Source organism: Chelonoidis abingdonii, chromosome 2 (genome assembly GCF_003597395.2).
Source record: "Chelonoidis abingdonii isolate Lonesome George chromosome 2, CheloAbing_2.0, whole genome shotgun sequence".
Lineage (NCBI taxonomy): Eukaryota > Metazoa > Chordata > Testudines > Testudinidae > Chelonoidis > Chelonoidis abingdonii.
In genome coordinates this window covers 88,680,671-88,693,132 of record NC_133770.1, presented here as the reverse complement: position 1 = coordinate 88,693,132, position 12,462 = coordinate 88,680,671, and the positions used below count along the sequence as shown (strand labels likewise).

Genomic DNA, 12,462 nt, shown 5'->3' with positions numbered 1-12,462 from the left:
TGTATAATGGTAAAAATTACTTACTTTATAGCCTTTTTATTAAGTCTTATTTCTATCAACAGTAACTAATAAATGCTATTCTAAGGATTAACAAGTCAATGTACTATATTAGATTTCCGTCAGCTATATACTTGCAATAGCAAACCACACAGGAACTTTATGTGGCATCTGAAAAAAATTAAAAAGCAGTTCGTTCTTTAAACACACAATCCTATATATGATTCATGCTATCCTATTTTGGACATGATAGCAAAATTCCAAGGATCCGTCAGCCAAAGAGAAATTTTTCATCTACCCCAGAAATAGCACACTGAGTACTGGTGCTTTGGGTTGCAGTAGTGGATAATAGCTAGAACAGAGGATTAAAAGTCAGAAAATGCAGGCTCAAAAGTTCAGAACTGGATGCCTGAGATCAGGCATTGAATCCTTACACAGGCACACACAGAGTATGTCTACACTGAAGATGTAAGGTGTAATTTCCAGCTGGAGCAGACATATCCGTGCTAACCAGAGTGGTGCAAGTGGTGCTGACCACCTGAATGTGCATCTAGGGTCTTGGATGAGACTGTATTCTGGGCAGTGCCCACGCTGCCACTTGCACCACCACACTTACATTTCTGTTTTTAGTGCTCTAGCTTGATCACAGCAAGCACAGATATGTCTCCTTGAACTGGAAATTATACCTTCCAGCTCCAGTGTAGTCATATCCAAAGGGACATGGATTGATTTTCAGAGATCATGAGTGACCAAAATTCCCACTGAATTTACTGTGGGGCAAATTTTCACTCTCTAATTCTGAGTGCCTTGGATTTTGGGTACTAAACTTTAAACACCTAGAACCACACTTTTAAAGCTATTTAGATGTTTCGCTGCTCAGCACTGCAAAGCCTAAGTGATTTAGGCAGTTAAATCTCATTTTCTGAAATGACTTAGGCATGTAAGTCTACGTCCCATTGACTTTCAGTGAGACTTTGTTTGCATATAAAATAATGCAAACAAATTGTTATGGTTGAAAGGATGAAACAGCTAGAATGCACTTAGGCACAGATGCTGCAAGAATTTATTACCATGAGTAATTCCATTTATTTCAATAGTAAAAGTTAAGCATGTGCCTAAGTCTTGGCAGGGCCACATCCTTATGCAGTAGGAGGGAAAATCTAAAGATTTCCTTCCTACTCACACATGAATGTGTGAATGAATGTGCACACGCACACACATGAACGCTTTTTATGTAAAATGAGCCCACCATGTGCAGTGTTGTTTTTGCAGGAGGAAAAAATGCATCGGGGGGGGGAAGGGATTGGAAGGGGGAAGGGGGACTTTCTGATGAGGTTTTCCAAGTTTTCATTTTTTTGAACTTCTGTATCACTGAAATATTTAAATGAACATAACTTGTATTTTGTTTATGGTGCCAGCAATTAAATTCTGGTATCAACTTGTGAATGACATCTTTAACTATACTAGAAAGTTAAAAAGGAAGTAATGAGACAATCAATTTTTGTGATGTAGTATATTTTAATAGCTCATTAATATCGTTTTAAGTTTGTAAGCCTTCAAAACAATTTTTAAGAATAACAATATTTTGAACAGGTAAAAACATATGCATATATACATATGATATGAAGAGTTATCAGGTCTCCCCTCAGTCTTCCTTTCTCAAGAATAAATATAAACAGTTTTCTTTTTAACCTATCCTCATAGGTCAGGTTTTCTAAACCTTTCATTATTTTTGTTGCTCTCCTCTGGACATTCTCTAATTTATCCACATCTTTCTTAAAGTGTTGTGCCTAAAACTGGACACAATACACCAGCTGAGGCCTCACCAGTGCCAAGTAGAGTGGTACAATTGCATAGTCCCTGCATCCCTGGCATGGAGCATGCTCAGTGAAGATGTAATCTTGGAAGAATTTAGCTGCCAAAGTCTCTGCTAAGCATATGGGAACAGATTTTTCAGAGGCTTTCAACTTGGCCAAATTCAGGCAGATTTTCAAAAGAACAGCAAAAAATAATTTTTTTTAAAAAAAACAAACATCCCTGCCGTCAAGTGCATCCCTGCCAAAGTGTCATGTCCCTGCTACAGTTTCTCAACGAAAAATTCATAAGAATTTTTTTTTAGCATGGGCAAAACAGTGTATTTTTCCCTAATCTAATCCTTGGAAATGTCTGAACCATTTTTTGCTGAAACTTTCCAAAAAAATTCAACCTAAGATAGATGCCAGTATGAGAAGTTTCAGCCTGAACAGGTAAAGTTAATCAAAATTATAAGCAACTGAAAATAGGATCTTATAATGGTAAGTTTGGGTAGCCATAAGTATAGGCAGTGCTATCAGCTTCATCTATAATATACTACATTTTGCTCCTCTTAGTTCTGTAGAGACACCATAGCTGAGATAGAGAGAGATGGATTCTATGCCCCTTTTTGTTCAACATCAACAGAATTGTATACTTAGTTCGAATTTGTCACTTTTGTTAAAACCCATTAAAGGCAATAGGATGGTATAGGTGTTACTAGGGCTTAACTGGAAGATGGTGGGATATCATAAGTGCCAGTGAGGCCATAATTTGTTCTACAAAACCTTAATTGTAGGTGAGGATTATGTATAAGGAAAAAAAGAGACTAGCTTGACTCCAGGGTCTCAAGCTGAGTTTTCAGGGCTTGCAGATAGGGAAAAACAAAACACATATTTTGCTTGTAAATAAATGGAGCATATTTGATCGAAATCTCAGACACAAAAAATGTGGGTGTCAGTTTCAAGTGTCACTTTTCACAGTAGTGTCTGCTCTGTTCAATGTTGATAACAGTGGGCTGCGTGTGTGTGTTCCTTCTGCATGCTGCCTCAGCCCTGTGCGGATAGCTGACACAGCAGACCCTGAGAGAACCCCCAAAGACCACAGACTCTGATAAGGTACGAAGGCACCCAGCCAGGTTTATTGTCAAATGAAGCACAGTAATAGTTCCCTGTAGACTCTACAGGACATACTACGAATATGTGCCTCCTGATAATGGACCGGCTCAGTCAGTGGTGAGACACTCCACTGCCCTCTAGGCCAAAGACACTGCCCTAGGGATGCATTCTTATACACAGGTACAAACAAGTATCACCCTTGACATATTGAGGTGCAACCCCTCTACGTAGCAAGATACAACCAGGGCCACCCCAAGCACATACAACCCATCTAAGAAGTAAGCTGCCACCTCTCACCTTGTACATGTTGGTTTGAACAAAACAACTCTATCCATCATATTACCCATTTGACCCTGTCGTTAGGATGGGTCAGCCTGTTCCTTGTTATCTGCGTGGAATGTGCCAGTATCAGGGTGTCCTGGTACCGTATGTTTATATCTGTAGTATCCAATACATTGTAGGTATATGTTTGTGCAACATCAGCCCTTTCCTTGCCAGCTTCTGTGAGCAGGACCTGCCTCTGGCTCACAGCTTAACTTTGCTTTATATTAGCAAAGTCTTGACCGTTACTTTAGCTCAGGCCTTAGGCCTCATACCGGGCCTCTGACACCAAGCGTTTATATGTCAAGGCCTCATCTTACTACAAGTAGTAGTGCACTTTGTACCATTTTTGTGCCTATCCATTCACCCAGTAATGGCCCCTAAGCACATCTTGTATCAGTCTTAGAAAGGTTTATATTGTTTACCAGATTCACAGCTGCAGTAGAATAACAACTATTTGTCTTTACTTTTAAGACCCTCCATGGACTACTTCACCCAATTCACCATTTTTCATATTCTATAAGACAGATATTCCCACCTCCACTGTCAGCAATGCCAGACTTCATTGCCTAATTGTCTAATTTTCCACTAAGCACCTTCATGCTCTTCTCCTGTCCCCCATTACGCTTAGAAAGAGCACCCTGTCAAAATCTGCAAAACCATCACGTTGCTTCCTGCAAATTGCTTCCTAAAACTCACCTCTGCTTCAAAACTTGCAAAAAACTCGACACTGGTTAGCTGGTGTGCTCTGACTGCTGCTTATCACTCATATCATAATTTTCTCATCGTTACCTTTTATTCCTCTATTTGTTTGCTTTCTCCCCCTACCGTAGGATAGTCCAAGAGTTAAAGCATTGCTCTAGGACTCAGGAGATGTGGGTTTCAAATCTTTACTCTGCCACAGACTTATTATGTGACCTTGGGCAAGTCACTTAGCATCTCTGTGCTTCAGTTCCTCTTTTATAAAATGGGGATATTGGCACTGCCCTATCTCACAGGGAAGTTGTGAGGTGGTCAGATACTACAGTGAGGAAGGCAAGATCTACTTTTCAGGGCAGAGATCACATTTTTGTTATGGAACTGATGCCTTTAGACATTAGAGATTAATTAATCCTCACAACACCTCAGAGATATAGGTAGGTGAGTAAATATTATTCCCATTCTACAGGTGCAGTAACTGAGATACATATATGCTGTAGCTGGTGGTGTAATCTCCAGCCTGGGTAGACAAAAACACACTAGCTATAATCCAAGTAGTGCACTAAAAACAGCAGCTTAGCCAAGGCAGCACAGCTGGTGGCATGCAGCGACCTTGTGAGTATACGCACAGGATCTTGGAGGAGACTATATTAGGGTGGCTAACCCATATTGCTGCTTGCTCCGCTGTGGCTACACTGCTATTTGTATACACATGCTAGCTTGATCAAAGCTACTGCATAGGTCCGCTTGAGCTGAAAACTGCACAGTGTGGATATACCCTGACACAGAAAAGTGAAGTGATTTGCCTACAAAGTTGCAAATCAGTGGCAAACGGATTAACTGAACAAACATGATAAAATACTAAGGATAATATTTTAATAAAGTATTTTGAATTATTGGGGATAATAGGAAATCCTGGGATCTTTACCTAATTTGTACTCAGGCAAAACTCCTATTAAATCCTATTAAACTCGCACTTTAATAGGAGTTTACTTAAGTAAAGAACTAAAAAAGACAGAAGGCCAAATTCTGCTCTGATTTAAACTGTTTTGAATCTGGAGTACACTGTGGAAGCCAACACTGTTGCTGTGGATTTACACTGGTGTAAGTGAAGCATCATATGGCCCTTAGGCAGGACTTAGGATTTGTCCCAAGGTTTAGACATACTGTGCACAAATTGAAACGTGCTATCACTCTTTCAAATGCCAGTCCTAAACTTTTAGTGCTTCGTGTGCCCTTGAATTAATATATGAATTAATATATGACCAGACATTTAAAAAAATTACTTGTCTCTCTTATCTATTCTTTACCAAAATGGCCTTTTCCACATTACTACCCCAGCGCAAGCTCCTCAGAAGTTCAGTCCTGACAATATAAAGACTGATGCAATGCTGTTCCCTGACTGTATGATAGAACAGCCTAATTCTGGCAATTAATTGATCTTTGACTATTAGCGGTAAATATGCCCAATGGCCTATGATAGGACACTAGATAGGCTGGGATCTGAGTTACTACAGAGAATTCTGTCCTGGGTGTCTGGATGGTGAATTTTGCCCACATGCTCAGGGCTTAGCTGATCGCCCTATTTGGCGTCGGGAAGGAATTTTCCTCCAAGGCAGATTGGCAGAGGCCCTGGGGTTTTTTCGCCTTCCTCTGCAACATGGGGTACGGGTCACTTGCTGGAGGATTCTCTACCACCTGAAGTCTTTAAACCATAAGTCGAGGACTTCAATAGTTCAGACATAGATCAGGGGTTTGTTACAGGAGTGAGATTCTGTGGCCTATGTTGTGCAGGAGGTAAGACTAGATCATAATGGTCCCTTCTGACCTTGAAGTCTATGAGTCTACGAAGTGATATAAGGCCAACCAATTTCACCTATATGTGCAGTACAGTTCCTGCAGAACTTCTGATTTTGTTCTCCTTCTTCTCTGTTTTAGGACAATGGTGTGCAGTAAGACAGGCAGCAACGAACAGAGTGTGAAAGCTATCGATGTTAACATTGAAAATGATCCCTCTCCCAGTGGCAGATACAATGCATTTTGTGTGAAAGATGAAGGTTAGCACTGATATGTCATTGAAACAATGTACTATCACCATTGTCTTGCCTACAAAAAAGGACTTTTTTCTTACATTTTTCTACTAGTGGGAGCAATTATGGGAAATTTTGCAAAATAAATCCTTACAGTGTGTCTCCATTAAGTGAGGAACCTGTTGCAAGGATATGAGTTGCATGACATGGTGGTCCAACTTATTCTTGCAAGAGTTTAGCAAATTCACACAGCAATAAGGCTACTGATAGAACCATTTTGGTGTTCACAAAACACATCTTACAACCTGAGCTGGGTTAATTTCTTTTGTCCAAAACTTTTTTCTGCAAAAAAATTCAGATTCAGCAACACAAACACTTCACAAAGTAGTTTGCTAAATTGTTCATGTCAAAAAACAAAAATCTCAGGAGTTAGAACATTTAATTACATTTGCAAAATTAAATGTTTTGAGTTTTTGGTTCCTTTAGAAATTTCCTTCCAACTTATTTTTAAAACACTCAAAACTGAAATAACATGTTTCTTTTCATAATGGACAAAATCTCTCTCTCTCGCCTCCTTTTTTTCTTATTTTTTGATTTACTGAAAATGTCAAAAACAAAAAACAAAACAAAACAATCAGTTTGACCCAAAATGATTCCCCCACACACATTTTTTTGGAATTACTCATGAATCAAAAAAAAAATAAATCAATATTCACACAGCTCTACTTACAACCATGGTTGTACCAATACATTCTGGGATTCAAGAAGCACTGATAGTGCTCAGCTGTATTGGTGGGAACAGGGGTTTTCAGATAATTTCCCAGTACAAAACATTGTATTGTTGGTAAAGTTACTCTAGGAAGAAATCATCTAATACTACACAGCTAAGACCTCATATTGCAACAAACCAGTGCAAATAATATTAGTGAAACACTTAAGATGGCTATTCATGTGTTGGCATGAAGTGCTGCATGCATTACGATTACAAGGTATGCCAGTCAGTTGGTATAGATCAGGCCTGCTTTGGGGACTCTGGATGTCATGGTTCATCCTGAAGGTGAAACTAAAGTACTGTGCTAGAGGTTAACCTTAGTTGTAGATACTCAGATATCATGGCTCACCAGTAAAGATGCATTATGAGAAAAATATTGTTATTGATAATACTTTTAAAAGCCACTTTCCAGTATGGAAATTCAATTTCATTTTCAGCAGTATACGGAACTGGATAAATTTAGGCATTCAAATTCTGTGCAGTTGAGAGTCACACTGGCCCTTACGGCTACTGGAAGATTTTGGCAGCTAGGGAGTCAGTATTCTGAACTCAGCATGTGGAATTAAATCTATAATCTGTTTTCCTCATTCAGATAAAAAACTGAGGGACAAATTGTGCTCTCAAATACACCCTGTACATCCAAACTAACTCCATGGATATCAGTGGATTTTCTCTAGATATATGTTTGTGTAACAGAATAATTTGAATCTGAGAATTTTTATATAAAATATAGACTGTACAGTTGGGATGATGGAATAGTGGGGATGACCTGTTAAGCCCACAATGTGGTTTTGTGTGCCACTTCAAAAAAGGACAGAGATAGGCAGATGGCATTGACTGACACAGTACTTGAAAAAGAGTAAACTCACACAGTGCTTAGAGTGTTTTAACAAATCTTGAGTAGGGCTGTTGATTAATCGCAATTAACTCACACAATTCACTCAAAGAATTAATTACGATTAATCACACTCTTAAACAATAGAATACCAATTGAAATGTATTAAATATTTTGGATGTTTTTCTACATTTTCAAATACATTGATTTCTATTACAACACAGAATACAAAGTGTAAAGTGCTCACTTTATATTATTATTTCTATTACAAATATTTGCACTGTAAAAATGATAAACAAAAGAAATAGTATTTTTCCATTCACCTCATACAAATACCATAGTGCAATCTCTATCGGTGAAGCAAAATTTAAAATGTAGATTTTTTTTTTTGTTACATAACTGTACTCAAAAACAAACCAATGTAAAACTTTAGAGCCCACAAATCCACTCAGTCTTACTTCTTGTTCAGCCAATTGCTAAGACAAACAAGTTTGTTTACATTTATGGGAGGATAATGCTGCTGCTTCTTATTTACAATGTCACCTGAAAGTGAGAACAGGCATTCACATGGCACTTTTGTAGCTAGTGTTGCAAAGTATTTACATGCCAGATATGCTAAATATTCATATGCCCCTTCATGCATCAGCCACCATTCCAAGGGATATGCTTCCATGCTGATGATGCTCCTTAAAATTAAATTAAATTAAATTAGTGACTGAACTCTTTATGGGAGAATTGTATGTCTCCTGTTCTGTCTTACCCGTATTTGGATCGTTCTGAGCAGAACTCATCATCAGCATGGACACGTCCTCTGGAATGGTGGTTGAAGCATTAAGGGACATATGAATCTTTAGCACATCTGGCAGTAAATATCTTGCGACACACGCTAAACAGGGCCATGGGACTACCTATTCTCAACTTTCAGGTGACATGTAAACAGAACGCACGGGCAGCATATATCCTGCAATTGTACCAAACTTGTATGGCTGGTTTGATTGAGTGGACTTGTAGACTCAAAAGTTATACACTTGTTTTGTTTTGAATGCAGGTTTTTTTGTACATAATTCTCAATTGTAAGTTCAACTTCATGATAAAGAGATTGTACTATAGTACTTGTATGAGGTGAATGAAAAATACTATTTCTTTTGTTTTTTACAGTGCAAATATTTGTAATAAAAATAAATATAAAGTGAGCACTTTACTCTTTGTATTCTGTGTTGTAATTGAAATCAATATATTTGAAAATGTGGAAAACATCCCAAAATATTTAAATAAATAGAATTCTATTATTGTTTAACATCGCAATTAATCACAATTAATTTTTTTAATCGTTTGACAGCCCTAATCTTAGTCAAGCCTGTGAATATAATGACATGACAATATCAAGCTGAAGTGACAAAAGGTGTGCAGTATATCTGATCTATTATTAGACAATCAAATATTGCAACATTTGACTTGAAAAGGTCCAGTTTTCTATCTATTCAGTAACTTCTGCAAAGATCATTGTGCTACTTTGTCACTTTGACCATGTCACCCCTGTCTTTGAATCCTTCCACTGGCTCCCCCTTCTCAGTGGCACCAAACATAAACTATATGTCTTCACTTTCAAGGCCCTTCACAGCCTCTCCCCAGCCTTTCCTATCATTTGTCATTGATTATCATGTCAACTTTCACCTACTACTCTTTGATGCCATTTTCCTCACCCAACTGTTGCATTTTGAAACAAGCACCTTTCTCCCATGCTGCCTGTCACACAAGAGAAGCTCCCATAAATATCCACCCAACCATCTCATCTTCCTTCTTCAAATCCCTCCTTAAAACTCTCTCTTGCTGTGTGGCCTATAAAAACTGGGCAATGATTAAGTAGTTATGGTACTGATACCACTGCCTGTCATGCTGGGCAGTATTATCTTATTGTTTCATTGTGCTCTGCCTGCCTGTCTCTACCTGTTGTCCCTTGTCTTATTCTTAAATAGTAAGGTCTGTGAGGCAGGGAGGGATTCTATTTGTTTTGTGCTTGTGAAGTGACTAGCAGGGTCCTGGCCTGTGACTGGGGCTCGTAGGCCCTATTGCAATACAAATACACCATAAAAACTGTTTTTCAAAATATGGAAGAAATTGTTTTAGGACACTGTGGAACTGCACAATGAAAACTGAGGGAAATGAAATATTGATACAGAAGAGACAATTTCTGAGCAGCTCATTTGTGCGGGGCAGGGAGGCTCCTGATGAGAGAAAGGGTGACTATACCAACACACAGTGTTTAATTCAGCAATATTTAATTCAGCAATATTTCCAGATGACCACAAGGTGCCCTCATGCTTGAATATTCAACAGATAGATACTGGATAAACAATTTACGTTTTAACAAGAACGCTTAAGTAAAGGTTGGCTGATCTGAGACCTGAGCCTCTTCATGACAAATTGTTCCACTTGGCTGGTTGCCTGTGAAGTTCTTTTAAAAAAAGCTGCAGTCTTTTCACACATGATACCCTTTGTGAAGTATATTAATTATCATAAAACTTGGCTGCTCACTGTATTTCTGAATGACAGCTGTACGGAGCCAATCACTGTTACAGTCTGTGGCTAATTCTCTGGAATGTAATATCAACATTCTAATGCTTATATGATTTTTCCCTCTTTTTGAAAAAAATTGATTTTAATATATGTTTGCTATGGGAGAGTTACAAAAAAATACTAAAAGACAAATCCTGATCCTATTAAAATAGGGCAAAAGCCTATTGACTTCAATGGGTGTAATATTTAGCTCTAACCTATTCTGAATACACTGGATACATAGATTTCCCCATAGCTGGGTTTAGTGTTCATATAGTTTTTTGTGGATTGACGTCCATTAATCCTCATCCCTGTGCTATTTCGTGTTTTATCTAACCCTAGGCCCAAACGTACATAGTCTGATTCTTTTATCACTTATGCTGGTGTAACTCAGAAGTAACCACTGAATTCACTGGATTTAGAATGGCATGTAATTGATGTAAAATTAGAGAAGAATGAAGCCTGTAGGGTACAGGACCTCAGTACTTCCTGTCCTCCCAGGAGGCACTCAGTACTTTGCAGGACTGGATACCTACAATGTAAGATGGGACTATATCTTTTATTTGCATGTAAAGCATTATGCACATCTGTGACACTATATAAATAATAATGATAGTAGTATTAAGCAATTGAATTATTGCTGAAAGAATATCCTAGATTTCAGAAGCAGCAGTTTCACCCCAGGTGAGTAATAACACTATATTAATTATTATTATTAAGATCCTACAAATATGCTAGGTACCTCACAGTAGCAACTACAGACATGGCCCAAGACCAACCTGTTTTGCAGCTTTGTCAAAAAGACTAACTACAGGTCTAAATCTTTCAATTATTTTACTTTTCATTGAGACCTATTAACTCAGGCTTTGTCTACCCTAGCACTTTTTCGGTAAAACTTTTGTTGGTCAGGGATGTGAAAAAAACACCACTGACTGACAAAAGTTTCACCAACAAAAGCATTGGTGTGGACAGCACTATGTCAGTGGGAGACGCTTTCCTGCAGACATAGCTACCGCCGCTCGCTGGGGGTGGTTTAATTATGCTGGCAGGAGAGCTCTCTCCTCCTGGTGGAGAGCAGATACACGGGAGACCTTACAGCGGTGTAGCTGCACCAGTACAACTGTGCCACTGGAAGATCTGTAGTATAGACATAGCCTCACTTGTTAGAGAAATATCATCATCACCTTTAATCAACAGGATTTTAACAGTGTTGAGGGAATATAATCATTAATGTTAAATGAATAAATCTGGCAGAATGTTAAGCAGAGCTCAACCTTTAGGGATTAAAATAAAATCTTTAAAAATAAGGCATTTTACAACCCTTAATGCTATACAAAGTGCATTTGAGAGAGTCACAGCAGATTCCAATGTAAACTATTCCAAAATTTTCTTCTAAGACCCTGATCCTGCATTCACTTATACATGTGCTTAACTTTAAACATGTTAGTAAATTCAATAGGACTGCTCACATGCATGAAGTTTGGCCCATGTACGAGTACATATTTGCAGGACTGAGGCCTACAGACCATAATGCTACATTCATTGCACACTCAAGGCTCTTAATGAACTCAATAGTAACAGTGTTCTCTAAAATCGAAGAGAATTTTTGAGTGTAGAAGGAATGCAGAATCAATCACTTAAAGTTAAAATTTTCTGAATCAGCACCTTTCCCTCTGCACTTCTAGAATTCAGATCTATTAAATTGCACAAAGTCAGATGGCAATCTTTGAAGGTTATGTTTTACCAGTGAGAGATGCAGCTAAAATATTTTAAGAATGCTGTTTTCACACCACAGGGAAGTATATCTCATCATTCTGGCATTTGCTGTCAAAAAGACCCCTGTATGGAATGAAAAAGATGAATGTTGTGATAGTTTGAGATTTACAGCAGCTCTGAATACAAAATATATTTGTGTGTATCTGCAGACAGCCCCAAAGCTAAATTTTAAATAAGTACAAAAAATAGATGTTAATGCAAGAAAAATAAGATATTGTAATGGCTGGAATGGGAAAGAAAAGAAAAGCCAAGAGACAGAAGAGGAAAAAATTACCATCCTCATTGTGTTATATTTCTTTACATGTACTTGGATCTTGTCTACACTGGCAAGTTTCTGAGCAGTAAAGCAGCTTTCTGTGGTGTAACTCCCGAGGTGTACACACTACCAATCACTTAGTGCGCAGAAACTGCGCAGTTGCAGCACTGTAAAAACACCACCCTGACGAGAGGCATACAACTTTCTGCACTGGGGCTACAGCGCCACAATGCCAGTGTAGACACCCTGGTCGATTACAGTGCTGCAATTGGCCTCTGGGAGGTATCCCACAATGTCCGTTCTCCCCTCTC

At 38.4% G+C, this 12,462-nt stretch overlaps 1 protein-coding gene across 1 annotated transcript in view; it reads left to right on the top strand.

Moving 5' to 3' along the window:
• Window positions 1-12,462, top strand: part of SUSD5 (sushi domain containing 5) — a 72,402-nt gene that overhangs the window by 23,412 nt on the left and 36,528 nt on the right. Inside the window, exon 3 of the mRNA XM_032798790.1 lies at window positions 5,865-5,983. Within this exon, the coding sequence (XP_032654681.1) occupies window positions 5,865-5,983 (119 nt within the window). The remainder of the gene's footprint in view (window positions 1-5,864; window positions 5,984-12,462) is intronic.